Raw genomic sequence first — 18,860 nt, forward strand, 5'->3', positions numbered from 1 at the left:
GTATAGGGTAAAAAGTATTCAGAAGTACACAGCATTTCTCAGACTGGTGGTCCTGACCCAAAAGGGGGTCACAATCCTATTGTGGGGAGGGGTGGTCACAGTATTGCTATCATTACTTCTCCACTGTTGAGGGCAGCAACGCTGCATTCAGAGCTTGGTGCCTGGCCACAGGCCGCTGCTTTCCAGCCACCTAGCTCTGAAGGCAGCTCAGAAATAAGGGTGGCAGTAGGTTTGCCAGCCTCTCCTTTTGGATCAGGACCCCCAGTTTGAGAAATGCTACAGAGAAATCACATTTTTCACAGGTTGGTCATGGCATAAATGACACATCCATGAAATTTGTTGTTTTTGCTGTGACCACACGTTTTTGCAGGTTGATTTCGCTGGAATTTAAGTAGACCTCTACTTCTCTAAGCTCTTAAGCTTTCCTCCAGAAGCAAGTGATTTTATTCAGATGCTAACAGAGTGATGTAGAAAGTTGTCAAACCAACCTAACTTTGTCCATTGTTTCTTCTTGATAGTTGAGTTACCACTGTTTCAAAGGTAAAAGGCTCATAGCAGTGGTGACCCACTGGGACTCAAATGCAGAGAAAACATGCTGAACATAACAATATTGAAACCACCCCATAAAGGTTTTGCAGAAGTCTGTTCATAACAGGAGAATACCTCTTCCGCTGCATGTCACAGTGCTAGAATTGTGTTATAGCAGCCCTACCTCCCTTAGCCTCTTATGCTGTTGACTGACTGGTGAGTATAACAAGTCCAGTTCCCTCAGCTTGTGGAGCCCAGATTACAGCCCTCAGCAGTAGAAAGTCTGAGTGGAGAGATGGGGAAGTGGTGGCACAAGTTGCCTGCAATATTACTGATTGTGCTGATTCTTCTGCTGATTCAGGATTGCTGATGCTGGGCTGATTGTCCTGTGGGTCCTCGCTGGAGTCTGAAGTTCCCCTTCCAAGCCAGAATAATAGTGCTTGTGGGTGGTAGTGCTTTAAACTAGGGTTGTCAACTGACTAAAAAAAAATTAATCATGGTTAACCGTGCAATTAATCATACTGCTAAACAGTAGTACAATATCATTTATTTAAATATTTTTGGCTGTTTTCTACATTTTCAAATATATTGATTTCAGTTACAACACAGAATACAAAGTGTACAGTGCTCACTTTATATTTTTTATTAAAAATATTTGCACTAGAAAAAACAATAGTATTTTTCAATTCACCTCTTTAGCATGAAAGTTGAACTTACAAATTTAGAATTATGTACAAAAAAAACTGCATTCAAAAATTAAACAATGTAAAACTTTAAGGCCTAAAAGTCCACTCAGTCCTACTTCTTGTTCAGCCAATTGCACAGACAAACAAGTTTGTTTACATTTGCAGGAGATAATGCTGCCCGCTTCTTGTTTACAATGTCATCTGAAAGTGAGAACAGGTGTTCGCAAGGCACTCTTGTAGCTGGCGTCACAAGATATTTACATGCCAAATGCGCTAAAGATTCATATGTCCCTTCATGCTTCAACCACCATTCCAGGGGACATGTGTCCATGCTAATGATGGGTTCTGCTCGATAACAATCCAAATCAGTGCGGACCAATGTATGTTCATTTTCATCATCTGAGTCAGATGCCATCAACAGAAGGTTGATTTTCTTTTTTGTGGTTCAGGTTCTATAGTTTCAGTATCAGAGCGTTGCTCTTTTAAGACTTCTGAAAGCACGCTCCACACCTCGTCCCTCTCAGATTTTGGAAGGTGCTTCAGAATCTTAAATTTTGGTTCGACTATTGCAGCTGTCTTTAGAAATCTGACATTGGAACCTTTGTGTTTTGTCAACTCTGCGGTGAAAGTATTCTTAAATCAAATAACATATGCTGGGTTGTCATTTGAGACTACCATAACAGAAAATATGTGGCAGAATGTGGGTAAAACAATGGAGCAGGAGCCATACAATTCTCCTCCAAGGAGTTCAGTCACAAATTTAACACATTTTTTTTAAAACAAGCATCATCAGCATGGAAGCATGTCCTCTGGAATGGTGGTCAAATCACGAAGAGGCATATGAATGTTCAGCATATCTGGCATGTAAATACCTTGCAATGCCAGCTACAAAAGTGCCGTGTGAACACCTCTTCTTGCTTTCGGGTGACATTGTTTACTTTCATGGGAGATAATGCTGCCTGCTTCTTATTTACAAACTTGTTTCTCTTAGTGATTGGCTGAAAAAGAAGTAGGATTGAGTGGACTTGTTGGCTAAAGTTTTACATTGTTTTATTTTTGAATGCAGTTATTTTGTTGTACTTAATTTACAAAAAAAATTAACTAAACCCATATTTTAAAAAAATCCATCTCATTTATTTTGTGTACTTGACTTAAAGGTGTTTCATAAAGAGACATGAACTGATTACTCAGCAGCTGGATATTGAATTCTTTTTCTATCTGTTCCTCTCCTGGCTATTGGCTTTGAATTAAATTGAATCTTATTAGCTTCTAGCAAATGTTATGGAAGTAGTTCACCTATAAATTAATTTTAAGTGGCTTCTCAAAACAATCCAGTTGTTCCAGGTTAATGACATTGTTAATCATGGATATCTTTTTATCTTTGTAAAGAGCAACCAACGCTTCATGGAAAACTGAGGAACATTCTGCTTACAAATAGTTCTGTGTATAGAAGATATGTTCTGGAATTTCCTCCCTTTTTTAGGGCACAGGCCTAATTTTATCAAAGTCAAAGGAAACAGGAGCAGACCTCCCTACTATTAAGGATATGGGCATGAAGACCGGAGGCTTGATTCTGTGCTGCCTCGTGACATCATTTACACATCTCCAAAGGAACTGTAAGAAGTTACCATTCAGTCCTTATTCAGGTCTGCAGCAGTAGCTCTTCTATGGCCACCTTAGAGAAGATGAAAAGGTTAGAATAATGCCTTGCATGGAGACATGGGATACTTGAAGGTGGCTAGGGAGCCAGCAGACACGGCCCAGTGGAACTGTGCCTGGACATGTGATTGAAGGGAAGAACAGTTGTGGCCCCACAGTCACAGAGCACCTCCCCATCCAGCGTCCTGCTCCAGGGGAAAAAATGGCCACCTTGGCCAGTGCCAGGGGAAGGTTGACGAGGAGATCTCATGACTTCATGGGGCTATGAACAGGGTATGTATAAATGAAGTGTGTGGGAAAAGTGCAGCCAGAACCTAAAGAGAAAGTTCTAGAGGAGCTGGAAAAGGGCCTGCCACCTGGCGCACTCAAGGTAGCTATGTGCCAGGGTGTCTCACGGTGCAGAAGGGGCAGGTGTCAGGAAGGGGGATGAACTGTGCCAAGTCCGTGAAGGAGCTGCCAACTGATATTCCTGGTGGACCGTGGAACCAAGGTGGAATACAGGCTGGCCCACTGGGCTTCCTCACCCTCCACAAATGGCAGACATTCTTGCCATTAGTATTGGGGCAGAACACAAGGGTGAGGGAAATGTGTGTGGAGAACGAGCATGAATAGTTGTTCCCGAGGCACGGCTCGGAAACAAACTGGCTGAAGGTCACTTAGCTGGCTTGGGTTGTGGAGGGGAGGGCGTCGAGGCTGTGGGGGGACTCGCAGGGTAGGGGCCCATATGTTAAAAGTCTGGAGGGCCAGGGGTGAGCAGGGAGCACCCTGCCACAGGACCCACTCAAGGAAAACCTGAAAGGTGAGTGATAAGGCTGTCCTCACCTGGAGTATGTGCTGCAGGGTATGAAGGATGAAGAGCCCCATGTGCCACGCGAGTGCTAGGGGAATCCACCCATCCCCTTGGCCATAGTCCAGGAGGTCTCCAATTTTGGTGGTTCCTGCCCCAGGACCAGCCTCTGGCACACCGAGGGGGACTCCACCCACTTGCATACCAAGTTGGGGGTTGTGCAGTAGGGGGTCCGCAAGGAGATCTGCCTCCTTGGCTGCCACCACAGACTTGATCACTGAAACCAGCTTCCAGGTCATGAGGAGGTCCTGATAGAAGATTGGCAGCTCGGAGAGGTCTCACAGAAGACCCCCTTAGAAGAGAAAAAAAAGCTGCCAGCTATATTGGAGCCCTCGGAGGTGGACCATGAGAAGCATGTCATCAGTGAATGCTGACAGGACCATCCGCAACTCTGGTTCACGAAGCACCAACCCCATCAGCCTCCTGCAGAGGAGATGGGGGAAGGGCTCGATGGCCAGAGTATACAACTGGCCTGACAGCAGGCAGCCTTGACGCACCTCTCACCTGAAGCTGATGGATTTGGTCAGGGTCCAGTTGAGCTTGACCTAACACCCAGCAGAAGCGTACAGCACCTGAAGAAAACCCACAAACTGGAACCCGAAGCCAAATGCCTGCAGCGTGCCCAGGAAATACCCGTGATCCACCCTGTTCAATGCCACCTTCTGGTCCAGGGACAGGAGGGCAAATGACCCATCCTTACACTCAAGCTCGAGGATGTCCCAGACCAGATAAAGATTATTGAAGATGGTACGGCCCAGGACAGTGTAGGTCTGGTCAGTATGGACGACATCCACCAGCACGGACCCCAGTCACAGCAAGATGGCCTTCGCTATGACCTTGTTGTCCATGCTGTGGAGCAAGACAGTCCCCCACCTTAGGCAGCAGAGCCAGCATTCCGATCACTTAAATACTTAATGAAATCCCCCAGGATGGACCTGACTGTGCCTAATTAACACATTAGAATGGGTTGGGCATGACTAAACAACTACTTAACCCATTAGCACAGAGGGCATAAGAAGGGACAGGAAGGAAGTGCTGAAGGAGAGAGACAGGCAAATGGAGCCAGAACCAAGGAGGATCTCGGGGTGGAGAGATCTCTTCCCTGTCCTGTCATTGGCAGAGGGGTTTGGAATAACTAATGCCGTAAATAATAGGGTGTATGGATGAGAAAGGTGGTGGGAAGAGCAAAGTAAATAAATGACACTGTAACATTTAGCCACTGAATTCTCCAAGTAGTCTGTATAGACCAGGGCACAGAAGATTGTTTAAGAATAAATCAGACAAACCCCTACCAGCGATGGTCTAAGTATATTTTGTCCTTCCTCAGCACGTGGAGCTGGACTAGGTGACCTCAAGTTCCCTTCCAGCCCTACATTTCTACCATTCTGTGCTTCTATAATTTTATTATGATGACCTATGAAGATAATTATATAAAGACATCTATTCTTTTCCAAGTCTGACCATTAAACTGGGAGGCTTAAAGTTTAAATAGTAAAAAATATTTACAACTTATCATCCCTTTAGCAGGAACAGAAGAATTCAGCTTATGATGACTCTTGAACTTTGTTTAAACTTTTCTGAGTATTAATTTCAGTCCAATTCAGTTTAGAACACAGATTTTTAGGAGATGCATGTGAGAATTCAGACAAGAAAAGGCAGCAGAGTGATTGAAATACTTGTAAAAGCCCTTTAATGAAAAAACATTTAACATACTTGCACTGCTGCGCCGTGACTGTTTTCTGCATGGCTATATGAATTGCCATTAAGTGTTCTGCTGAATGGTCCTCCCACTTTACATATTCTATGACATGGAGCTCCTGGGCAGGGCCACATTCTGTCAGAACACAAAGAAGGGAGAGAGTGGAAAGATTTGAAAAGGTGCAGCCTCATTATAACTCTTCAGGGAGAAAAAAGTATCATCTTACAGACAGAAATACAAGTCCCTCTGAAGTTTCAATGGCATGCCCAAGATCACACAGAAAAGTTACATGGCAGAGCTGGAAACAGGAACCAAATGTCCTGACTTTCATGCCCGTGTTTTAGTTGCCAGGCCATCCTTCCCTTTTCAATAGTTCAGGTTTTGCTGACAATCACTGGGCCCTTTGAAGTCAGACATCTCCTCATTCTACTTTAAAAGCTCTAGTATTGTCTGAGGAGTTTCCCTTATACAAGAGGTCAGCTCTAGCAAGGGGTCACTAGGAAAAGGGGAAAGTAGGAGGGAATTAAATACAACCTCAGTACATAGATGCAGAGAAAAGGACAAGTATAAATGAGGAATATTAAATCCCCAGTAATTTCACAAGGATATTCTATTGATAGCACTACCGAAGTTTTCATTCAGCCTTGGTGTCCCTACGCACTGCAGCAACTGTAATAGATAGGGGGTTTCAGAGCTGTAGGTAACATTACATACTACAAATAGGAGGGACTCAATGAGATAAATTAAGGGAGCTCTGATTGCCTACACAGTGAAAACACTTTGTGTTATCTTACTTCTGGCTCTTCCTACAGCAGTTTAACTTTCCTTGAGATGGTTTCCTTGAATCTTGCCTCTGTAACAGGGTCTCTGGGGTAACTTCCTTCTGTAGTGTATTACCATGACTATGAGCCTTTAGTAATCTCACATGATAGTGTATCTCGCAACAGGAGCCTCTTGATACTCTTGCATCGCAGCACACACAAATGGGGATTGATTGGGCAATCTGGGGGGAAAAAAAAATCAGAGACGACATTTCCCACAAAGGATCCATTTGCAGAAAATCTTCCATTTAGGGTCTTCCAACTCTTTAGCAGACCAACAAAGTACTCATACAACATAAAATTAGTTTTCTTTTGCTGCTTTGTAGCAAATCAAATACACCATTATGGAATAAATACCTTGAGTACATCATGTAGCAGCTGGCCATGATTAGAAAGAGCAAGTTTTGTGCCACAAAAGATCTTCATGCACCAGAGATCCTCCATTCAGAGATCTTCCCTCTCCCAATAGCATTATATCACTTAACAAACTCGATCACTTTGTATGCCTGCCTCTCTGGCAGTCAGTCTGTAAGCTTTCAGGACAATCCCCATGCTAGCTTTCCAATTTGGGAAGCATCTAGTGCATTCTGGGGGCTGATGAACAATAACATACATTTAAATATGGCCAGCGTATTGAACAAGAACCTTCCCTTACTTCTCATGGTTTATATTCTTTCCCACCAAATATACATGGGAACTCCCTCTGGCTGCTTCTTTTTCTAAATATAGCATTTTCCAGTGAGAATCTGAAGGATTCATTTTAACTAGCCTGAATGATTTTAACATAATTAGAAATGGTAAGAAACTAGAACGTCTGTTCCATGGGAAATTCCAAAGTGTCAAAAAAAGATTTTCTGAATAGGAACAAAAAAAGATTTCATTCAAAACAAAAATTCTGGACCATTTTTTATTTGGGACTGTGGTGGGGTGTACCTGGCCTTTGCGGCTCCTTACAGGAGACCCCACACTCCTACTACACCGTACCCTAAGAAGCAGTGAAGTGACAGAAAGAAATAGGGAAGGTGGGTCCTCCAGGCCTGCCTAGAGAGGACTCATGGAAGCACTCAATCAGATCCTAGCAGGCTCAGATAAAAGGAGCTGCAGGGCCTTAGCAGGTCAGTTCTTGGCTAGGACCAGAGGAGAGAAAAGGAGTATTCATCTCTGGCCTGGAGCTAGAGGAGAACCTGAGGATGCTGACCCTGAGCTAGGGCCGGAGATAAAAGGGGGCTGGTAGGAAGAGGCCCAGGAAAATAGTAGATTGGAGTAAGCAGTACATGGCTGGGTTGTTTACAGAGTCCTTGGGTTGGTACCCGGAGTAGCGGGAGGGCCTGACTTCCCCTACTGGCCACAGGTAAAGTAGCATAAACCCCAAGAAGGGGACAGTCCTTAGTTGGGTGCCCAACAAAGGCCTGAATTTAAAGGGCCCAGAGATGGGATTGAAGATCCTAGTGAGGGGAAATAGACTGTTTTGCAATGGGTGCTGTCCAGGGTTCTCTGCTTGGTGTTCCCTTCTGGCTCCCTGTGACCTTCACACTTGTCCCTGCTTTTTCATTAGTTGTCCCCTAGAATTGCTTGGGATATGGGTCTGGTAGCTCCTCCCCTTAGGCTAGAGGGAGAGGCCTTTAGCTATGGGCCAGCGTATGCCTGCTCATCTCCAGATTTCCAGTTGGTGCTGGTTCTGAGCACTCTGTCACTTACCTTCCCCCCTTGCCTGATGGACATATTTTTCTTTCCCTAGGCTCTTCCTCCCTTGCCAAAGGTGTTACTCTATCTGAGCCTCTTGTTGCTCCCAGGGCGATTATCTGGGGTCCACCCATTCTCCACTCACAGAAATTGCATTTGGTGGGTGGAGGTAACCCCCACAATTCTGTTTCTGCCCACAGGGGTGCAACCCAAGGGATGCTCCCAAATCTCAACCCCTTTGTGGTAGGGCTTGTGGTTTCCCCTCCTCTGCCTGGTTGCTCAGAACCCCTGTCTCCTCCAACCTTCTGAAATAAGCCTGGGCTCTTTTCCCTTGGCATTTCAGTGGGGGACATCTGATAACCCCTCAACCCCAGCTACCGTGCTCAAGGTATGTGTGTCACTTGTCTCCTTTGTCTTTTTCCCCCCCTCTCCTCCCACTGTGTCTCTTGGGGGGACTCCTCTTTCTAATGGCATGTTTCCTAGGTCCAGTATTTACCAAACATTCTGATTTCACTATTTCCTCCCCCTTGGGTTTCCTATTCTGCCACATGGGTTTCATTTTCCTCACCTGGGCCCTCTGGCAACATTCCACTTCCCAAATGGGAATGGGCTCCAATCTGTGCCCAGCAAAACAGGGAGATGTCTACTAATCTAAGCCACTTCCAGCCAAACCTCTAGGGGTACCCCTGCTATAGGGCAGTACTTCTGAACTCCATGTATACATTCCAGCTTTAACTTCACTCCTGGGATCATTCAGTGGGGTTTCACCAGCTCCCACCAGAGTGGTAAACTGTCTGAGACAGTGTCTATCAGGCCGCTTAGACTCCTCCCCACCATTAGAGGCAAGGTTTACAGTTTTTTCTCTTCCCTGTTTGAGAGTTCCAGACCAACTACAGAACTCAGCCAACCCACATTCTGTGTATAGGCCATCTCTTTTTAGATGTCCCTGATGCCCACACTGGTAGCAGGAAGTGTCCCCAGCCCCTGTTGGAGTTCCAATGGGTTCTTCCTTTTTCCCCCCCCCCCCCTCTGTGGGCCTTTTCTGATAGTGAGTTCCCCTGCCTGCCTCCCCTGGTCTGACCCTCCTCTTTCTGGGTTTAACTGTTGCATGCAGGCTGACAGGCTGGAACTGCCTGACCTGTAGCCAGGTGTTCTCAGGGAGGTTCTGTAGAAACAGTTCAAGGATCAAAGTGTCCTTCATCTCACCACATATTGAGTGTCCAGCTTCAGCCAACAGGTGGCCCAGTCTGTCATCCTCTGGGCAAAAGCCCGGGGCTGGACTCCCCAATCCATCTCACAGTTTGAAATTTTTGTCTATATTTTTCAGTGGGAAGGCCCACTTGATCCAGGATGGTTATTCTCACTTACTCATTCATTAGAGCCATAGAGGCTGCCTGTGCCACCCCACTCAAATAGGGTGCTAGACACAAGGCCCAGGTCTCCTGGTCCTGGCCCAGGTCTCTTGGCCCTGGCCCACAGCTACCTTCTAAAAGGTGCCCAGAAATGCGTCCGTGTCATCTGCAGGGCCCATCTTACACAGACCCATTCCCTGCACCTGATTACCCTGGTTCCCGGTCACAGGACTCACCATTCTTTGGTGTAGCTGCTGCTGCTGCTTGTGCAATTGCTTCCTTGTAAAGGCTCTTTTGTTGCTCAGCTGCCAGGTGAGCAAAGACTGTCTTTCCAGGGGATGGGCCTGTTGAAAGTCTTGGAGGGCCTTTTGCATTTCTTTTTGCTGCTCAACCAGCCATTGCAGGGTCTCCTCCATGGTCCAAGCCGTGTAACCTCCACCAACTCCATTTCAAGGTCCTCCATCTGCACGGGTAAAGGCAGATCCCAGACAAGCCTCCAAAGTGTGACATGGCAGGGTTCCACTCTTGTCTTCTGCTCTGAATACATGGACTTTTCTGAGACCTTCAGTTGTTAAACATCTCTGTGTAGCTTATTTACATTGTCTCTTCCCACCACCTTTACTGACCAGTACATCACATCATTTACAGCATTAGTTCTCCTCTACCAAGAAGAGGGAAGAGATTTCACCACCCAGGGATTTTTCTTGGTTCTAGCTCTATGAACCTAGACTATTCTCAGTGGTAGAAGAGGACAGGACAAGGAGTAATGGTCTCAAGTTGCAGTGGGGGAGGTTTAGGTTGGATATTAGGAAAAACTTTTTCACTAGGAGGGTGGTGAAACACTGGAATGCGTTACCTAGGGAGGTGGTAGAATCTCCTTCCTTAGAAGTTTTTAAGGTCAGGCTTGACAAAGCCCTGGCTGGGATGATTTAATTGGGGATTGGTCCTGCTTTGAGCAGGGGGTTGGACTAGATGACCTCCTGAGGTCCCTTCCAACCCTGATATTCTATGAACCTACATCTCTGTCTCCCAGCACAGGCTTCCTATACTTTCTTCTAGCCTCTGAACTAATTGGCTAATTAGTTCTTTAGTCCTCCCCAGTCCATTCTAATCTGCTAATGTCAGGTCCATCCCAGGGAATTTAATTGGTGTGTAAGTGATCAGAGTTCTGGCTCAGCTATTGGTTCCCAGTACTCTGTCACACTGCACTGAAGAGACTGGGAGTGGTTGGGTCATTACAAAACTTAAACTTAATTTCCCCAATACTAATTTCTCCCTACTGTTACTCACATCTTCTTGTCAACTGTCTGTAATGGGCCACTCTCTTACCACTTCAAAAGTTATTTTTCCTCCCTTGGTATCCTGCTGTTAATTGATTTATCTCATTAGACTGACTTCACACTTGGTAAAGCAACCCCCATCCTTTCATGTATTTATACCTGCTCCTGTATTTTCACTCCATGCATCTGATGAAGTGGGTTCTAACCCACAAAAGCTTATGCCCATATAAATTTGTTATTCTCTAAGGTGCTACACAGACTCCTCATTACTCCACTGAGGGGGTTTCTACAACCTCCCATGGTAACTTATTCCAGTACTTAACTATCCTTAAAGTTAGAAATTTTTTCCTAATACCTAACCTAAATCTCCCTTGCTGCAGATTAAGCCAATTAATTTATTTTCCCACCATCAATGGACATGAACAATTGATCACTGTAGTCTTTAGAACAGCCCTTAACATATTTGAAGACTTTACTGGGTCTCCCTGCAGTCTTCTTTCCTCAAGACTAAACATACCGAGTTTTTAACTTTTACTTATGTTACTGGGAAATGGCTCCTGAATTGTGAGTTCTAGAATTAATACAAACAACATTTATAGCTTGTGGATCTGATGATTGAACTATTTTATTTTAATGCAAGTTCTGAAATTAGATTGAGAATTTTCCCTGATTTTGACATCTAATATTCTCTGTTGCTGTTCATATGCCTAATGCCATTTATTGTTTGTTAAAGTTGATCTAATTACAAGGCTATAGCATCTGATCTAATATTTCCCATAGTGGGGATGAAAGGAACAGAAAACCCATTCCTGTTCCCAAGTACATTAGTGAAATGGAGATTGAGGCAACTTAGCTTCTCTTCACAGTATCATCCCCCAGAAACCTGCCTGGATTTTCTTGATGAAATTGCTGCTGCCATCCTCAGTATTAACTGACACATACTCCCACCCTGCACTGTTAGAACGGTGTGGGGGTGGAGTGCTTGTTTTCTGCCTAACATGTGCCCTCCTATGCATTTTTCCATGGGAAGTCATGATGTAAGCCACAATTTTGTTTGTAGATGAAAACTGTCATAATGACCTAGTGCTGTGGAAGCTACCTCACTCCCAAGTGGCCTGATCTTGTCAGTTATTTCCCTCTAGTAAACTCTTGAGCTCTAACCCGACTGTATGTCTTTTCAAATTTCACATTGTGCAGGCATTAAAATGCTAGAACAGTAAGGGGCTGGTCCAAAACTTATTGAAGTCAATGGCAGTCTGTCACTGACTTCACTTGGCTCTAGTCCCAAGAGAGCAGATGGGGAAGCTAATTAAATACACTATCAATTTTCTTATGCTATTGTAAGCATTTCCTGAAGCCTGCCCCCATAGGTATAAGATGAATCTTGCCATTTTTAAGCCCACTGCTATAATATCTAAACTTTGACTTCGGGGGCTAAACAACTCTTCTTGCTGGCAACATGGCTTGTAAAACCTTTTGTTTCCTTTTTAAACATTCAAACATCAGTCTGATTTTTTTTTTTTTAACAAAATACAAAATAAAAGTTACACAAACAAAACCTTGTGCTTTGTTCATGAATGGACAAAGAAAATAAATAATTGTCCTAACTGTTTGATTTTATACATGGTTCCAGTCTTGCCATATGTGATCTTTATTGTATCTGATTTTTCACAAGAAGTAGGATGCATAATATATATAGGGCACTTGGAGTCATTGATAGGTGTCATTACAACCACACTCCAAACTGTCCTCTTCTTGGATCACTAGCAGCAACTGGCCCATTCTGGTGCTCAGAATGTATACGAGTGCGATGCAGATGTTTCTCGCCATATTGGATGTATCAAGTGAGAAATATGGTCTCAGTACAGAACTGCACCCATGCTCAAGACGTCAGCTGCTCATACCTATATTGGACCTTGTGTAAGACGCGCAGTTTCATTTCTTTGTATTTAATAAGGCTATTTGAAAATGGAATTACCTCTTGAAACACCTGACATTTACTTTGCTGTGTAGTGGCACATATAGCAAACATCAATATGACAAATGGAAAATATGTATATGAAATCCAAAGGGCTCTGTGGATCATTCAAAAACAATGCAGAATCCAGTTTTATGTCCAGCCAGAAAATACTGGAGGTGATTTCTGAGGCATTTGCAAGTTCCCGGGGATTGATGTCATGTCCTAAAGCAAGGCCACCTTCATGTGCCAGCACAGAAAAAGGCAATATTTTATGGGCTTGGCTATGCCTTGAAAGTTGGGAGTAATCAGAGGTGCACTGCCCCTCTAATAGCCCTGGGAGGCATCATGGCTCAGATAGACACAAGGCTTCCGGAATGACAGGAGGAATGTGGCCCATGAACCACCCTTGCAACAGTGCTCTGACATGTCGTATGGCGTTGGCTGGTTCATAATGGGGCAGATCCCTTTTTGGCAATAACAATGCCAGCCAAGGCCCTAAAGTCAGCCCTTGCATTCCCTGAGTAATCGAACCACTATTTAATTCCAGCAATTCTGTGGGGGTGCAAGAAAAAGATGCTCCTTGCTCCATCTAGCCCCTTGCAATCTGCCCCCCCCCCCCCCGCTGTGGAATGCTCAAAAGCACCTAAGGAGTCAGTTTACCAGCTCCCACTGAGCATCGGTGAATTTATGATGCATCAGCTCCTAGTGATTTATAACATTAAAAAGGTCAATAGGAATTGGGCCCCGAACTCCCAGAGGTATTTTTGAAAACACAGCCCTATAGGCCTACATTAGCTAATCAACACTAAAGTAAAATCTAGCCCCAATTATCAAAAGGCTTTTCCCTGTTTAATGTTACCATCATTGGTAGTTGACAGATCATTAACTTGACAAGACTTTTAGATTTGTGTGCACATGTCCCTATTACGTATTTTTCTGGTAGAATCTAGTAGATGCTCATGTCCCTATTATGTATTTTCTGGTAGAATCCAACTTTTAGGATTAAAAAAATGTACCTAATAAGCTAAAACCAAACGGAAATGCAAAGTAGAAAAGAAACTAAATGAATTGATGTAGAATTAGCAGCATCACTATTTATATAATATGCTGAGCAGGGCATGGTTACTACTTTTCATTTTTAGTAGCTGTATGTAGAATCGCATCTTAGCAAACGAAAAAGTATTATACCTGCTGTGATACATCTCAAATTATACTCTACTTTGGGAGGAGGAGACCATCTGCATGTGGTCTAACTTAAAATGTGATACTTACATTTCTCCTGAGACGGTTAATAAAAGATATATAAAGGTATATCAAGGGCCAAAAACGCATTTCTTCCTTTAGAAGTATTTGAGGTCATTATTTTTCATCAGAATAATCTTAACTGAAAAATAGATAAAAAGGGGGTGTGTGTGTGTGTGTGTGTGTGTGTGTGAGAGAGAGAGAGACTGACATACACGTGTGTAGTAGTGATCCTGATCAGGATCATTGAGCGCTCATATAACAATATAGCAATATTATATACTTGACGATATATGCCATCTAATGTAAATGAAAAATATATATTTTAACTGAATTTGGGGCATGTGGTATAGATTTTATGGTTTAATGAGTTTCAAATCATTTAATAAAAGAGCTAAAATTCTGACAAACTGATTTCCAAACTTCATTTTTTACAACCCTTCTTTCTTACAGCGAGGAAATGTACTTTCAACATTGTCATGGAACAACAGCATCACCTGCTGGCCAGTAAGGCGACTACTAGATGACTGCCTGTTCTCTGCGATTTCAGAGTAGCAGCCATGTTAGTCTGTATCCACAAAAAGAAAAGGAGGACTTGTGGCACCTTAGAGACTAACAAATTTATTTGAGCATAAGCTTTCGTGAGCTACAGCTCACTTCATCAGATGCATTCAGTGGAAAATACAGTGGGGAGATTTATATACACAGAGAACATGAAACAATGGGTGTTACCATACAGACTGTAACAAGAGTGATCAGGTAAGGTGAGTTATTACCAGCAGAGAGCGGGGGGGGGGGGGGGGGGGGGAAGGAACCTTTTGTAGTGATAATCAAGGTGGGCCATTTCCAGCAGTTGACAAGAACGTCTGAGGAACAGCGGTGGGGCGGGGGAGATAAACATGGGGAAATAGTTTTACTTTGTGTAATGACCCATCTACTCCCAGTCTCTGTTCAAGCCTAAGTTAATTGTATCCAGTTTGCAAATTAATTCCAATTCAGCAGTCTCTCGTTGGAGTCTGTTTTTGAAGCTTTTTTGTTGAAGAACTGCCACTTTTAGATCTGTAATCGAATGACCAAAGAGATTGAAGTGTTCTCCGACTGGTTTTTGAATGTTATAATTCTTGATGTCTGATTTGTGTCCATTTATTCTTTTACACAGAGACTGTCCAGTTTGGCCAATGTACATGGCAGAGGAGCATTGCTGGCACATGATGGCATATATCACATTGGTGGATGTGCAGGTGAACGAGCCTCTGATAGTGTGGCTGATGTGATTAGGTCCTATGATGGTGTCCCCTGAACAGATATGTGGACACAGTTGGCAATGGGCTTTGTTGCAAGGATAGGTTCCTGGGTTAGTGGTTCTGTTGTGTGGTGTGTGTGGTTGCTGGTGAGTATTTGCTTCAGGTTGTGAAGCTGTCTGTAGGCAAGGACTGGCCTGTCTCCCAAGATCTGTGAGAGTGACGGGTCATCCTTCAGGATAGGTTGTAGATCCTTGATGATGCGTTGGAGAGGTTTTAGTTGGGGGCTGATGGCTAGTGGCGTACTGTTACTTTCTTTGTTGAGCCTGTCCTATAGTCGGTAACTTCTGGGTACTCTTCTGGCTCTGTCAATCTGCGAATATCTCAAACAATAGACCACCTTCTGCTGTTAATGACTATACTCAGAATGAGGTTGTATAAACTTCCCACCCTGTTCAACAGTGATTTTTTTTTAACTAACACATTTGTCTGTTTTGGATTTTAGTAACTAACTACTAGCTAGATAAATGAGGTATGTATCTTCAGTTTTAAAAAAAAAAATCTCTACAATGCCATCATCATAAAATATTCACTTCCATTACTGATTTGTTTCCCCAGAACTAGTCTATCAGCCCAACAACACTTCAGTTGAAGACCCTCAAACAGAAACAAATGTCATATTTGTGTATTCATATTATTTATTACAGAAACATTTGTAAAAGAAAACTGTGCTCAGCTCACTGAGCCTCACAGTAGCACCTGAGCCCCCGTTCCACACAGAGGAGAGGAGACCTATATGTTGAAGACCCTCCGAATGCAGATATGGATGGGGGGTCACAATCTGTCCCAAAAGTGTTTTTGCTTATGGGTTCAGTCCTGCAGTCACGACACAAGAGAGCTGTCCCATTGACTTCTCCCACGAGTTAAGCTGACTAGGACTTGGCAATAATTCTCTTAAATTTGTTGATTCGAGCCTGAACAGTGTTGTCTCATAGTATCACTTTTCTCAGATTTACCTGATATTTTAAAACAAGGGTTTGTCTAATCTTTATATAGTGGACACCATTAGGCTTGCACAGGGCACTGTTAGGAGTCATGGGGATGTAAGGGAAATAAAATGGGCAATTTTAGTTGTATTTTTTTGGCACCGCAAAGAAGTACAGAATTTCTTGACAACAATTCCAGGAGACATGGAGAGTGCATAATACGTAGCATTTCTGACCAATATCTAACCAGCTGTCTGGGGAATTTGTGAATGCAGGGGCTACTTTAGCTTGTCTACATTGCTTTGCTTTTATTTTCTCATGTAAGTTCTTCATCTTTCTTATGCTCTGATTAAACCACTGTACATATTATATACATAAATAGTAATCTTCAAATTTTGCTAAAACAATATTTAAAAAGCCCAACATTTATAATTTCTCATAGATAATCTGCATAATACCCTGATGCAGGGAACAAGAGCCAAATGAAACATCTAATCAATAACATTTATTTGAAAGAGAAACTACCGCTCATTGTTACTGCGTAGCAGAGCAGGCTTGTGAAAAGGGTCAGGTCTTCGAGTACAATGTGAAAGCCTGCAACAGCTCTTGCTACTCTTTATCAGAGAGGGATACGAGCTGTGATGTAGGAGATAGCCGAGTTGATGGAGTGGTTGCCTTGAAAGACTATATTAAAATAACGAGAAGTCCTTGTGGCACCTTAGAGACTAACCCACTTCATCAGATGCATGGAGTGAAAATACAGGAGCAGGTATAAATACATGAAAGGATGGGGGTTGCTTTACCAAGTGTGAGATCAGTCTAACAAGATAAATCAATTAACAGGAGGATACCAAGAGAGGAAAAATAACTTTTAAAGTGGTAAGAGAGTGGCCCATTACAGACAGTTGACAAGAAGGTGTGAGTAACAATAGGGAGAAATTAGTATTGGGGAAATTAAGTTTAGGTTTTGTAATGACCCAACCACTCCCAGTCTCTATTCAGGCCTAATCTGATGCTATCCAGTTTGCAAATTAATTCCAGTTTTGCAGCTTCAAGTTGGTGTCTTTTTCAAGTTTTTTTGTTGAAGAATTGCCACTTTTAGGTCTGTTATTAAGTGGCCAGAGAGATTGAGGTGTTCTTCTATTGGTTTTTGAATGTTATGATTCTTGACGTCTGATTTGTGTCCATTTATTCATTTACATAGAGACTGTCCAGTTTGGCCAATGTACATGGTAGAGGGGCATTGCTGGCACATGATGGCATATATCACATTGGTAGATGTGCAGGTGAATGAGCCCTTGATAGTGTTGCTGATGTGGTTAGGTCCTTTGATAGTGTCCCCTGAATAGATATGTGGACAGAGTTGGCACCCAGGTTTGTAGCAGGGTTTGGTTCTTGGGTTGGTGTTTTTGTTGTGTGGTGTGTAGATGCTGGTGAGTATTTGCTTCAGGTTGAGCGGCTGTCTGTAAGCGAGGATTGGCCTATCTCCCAAGGTCTGTGAGAGTGAGAGATTGTCCTTCAGTATAGGTTGTAGATCCTTGATGATGCGCTGGAGAGGTTTTAGTTGGGGGCCGTCGGTGATGGCTAGTGGTGTTCTGTTGCTTTCTTTGTTGGGCCTGTCCTGTAGTAGGTGACTTCTTGGTACCCTTCAGGCTCGGTCAGCCTGTTTCTTCACTTCACCAGGTGGGTATTGCAGTTTTAAGAATGCTTGATAGAGATTCTGTAGGTGTTTGTCTGTGAAGGATCGGAACAAATGCGGTTGTATCTTAGAGCTTGGCTGTAGACAATGGATGTGGTCTGGGAGAAAGCTGGAGGCATGTAGGTAAGTATAGCGGTCAGTAGGTTTCCGGTATAGGGTGGTGTTTATGTGACCATCGCTTATTAGCACTGTAGTGTCTAGGAAGTGGACCTCTTGTGTGGACTGGTCCAGTCTGAGGTTGATGGTAGGGTGGAAGTTGTTGAAATCTTGGTGGAATTAAAATTAAAATAGTGAAGCTATCAGTATTGAGCATGATCAACATGATTGTTACGTAAATGATGAGGTTCTGAAGCCAAGCAGAACGATTCAGATGAATGGCAACCTGTGGTATGTATGCTACATTAAACAATCATCGGAGCCAGATTCTGCTTCTAGTTACACCTGTACAGCGCCAATACAGACATTTGACTGACAGCAGAATCTGGACCATGGTATATTAGTGTGAGGACAGTTTCTTTTGTATGTGACTAAGATTTATTCAAGTAAGAAAACAGGCAATAAGAGAAGACACTGGGCTGTAGTTAGAGTTTTGGGTATAGGTGAGTAGATCTCGGTTATTGGCAGAGTGACTGATGTCAGTCTTTTTTCAGGCAAAACTCCTACATGAAATTGTGACCCTGTTGAAGTCAATCAGAGTTTTGCCAATTACTTCAATGCATTCATTTTTAAACAGTTTGCTACAGCTCAATAGGAGAGAAAAATCAGAGTATTCAGGTATTTTCTGGATTGCACAAAATTCCTTGAGTTGTAACTGACCAGGTGTCGGGGTCAGGTCTGTTTCTGTTTTTAACCCCCACTCAGGAGACACATGGACTACAAGCTGTTATAGCTGTATCTGCAATGAGTCCAATACTGTTGTATGTTCACCTCTGACCTGTCCTAGCGCACCCTCCTGGAAAGCTGGAGAGAGGCTGGTAAAACACAAACCTGATGATTCCCGCTGAGAATTTTCTTCTTGTGGTAGGGGTCCAATTTTCAATATTTGCTAAGAGAAGAATGCAATGTGTTTTGGGGATTGAAATGGGAAATCGTCAACTTGATTGGAGAAAACCAGCCAGATGTTGATTAGAAAGCTTAACAGACTCGTGGGTGCCCAAAAATAAACAGTAATGATGTT

The 18,860-nt window shown here is 43.3% G+C and overlaps 1 protein-coding gene across 1 annotated transcript in view; it reads right to left on the reverse strand.

Annotated features, from left to right (window-relative positions):
* Window positions 1-9,568: 9,568 nt before the first annotated feature.
* ERGIC2 (ERGIC and golgi 2) overlaps window positions 9,569-18,860 on the reverse strand; it is a 73,830-nt gene continuing 64,538 nt past the window's right edge. Inside the window, exon 13 of the mRNA XM_077835249.1 lies at window positions 9,569-9,812. Within this exon, the coding sequence (XP_077691375.1) occupies window positions 9,577-9,812 (236 nt within the window). The 3' untranslated portion in view covers window positions 9,569-9,576. The remainder of the gene's footprint in view (window positions 9,813-18,860) is intronic.

This window comes from Eretmochelys imbricata, chromosome 1 (genome assembly GCF_965152235.1).
Source record: "Eretmochelys imbricata isolate rEreImb1 chromosome 1, rEreImb1.hap1, whole genome shotgun sequence".
In the NCBI taxonomy this organism is placed as follows: domain Eukaryota; kingdom Metazoa; phylum Chordata; order Testudines; family Cheloniidae; genus Eretmochelys; species Eretmochelys imbricata.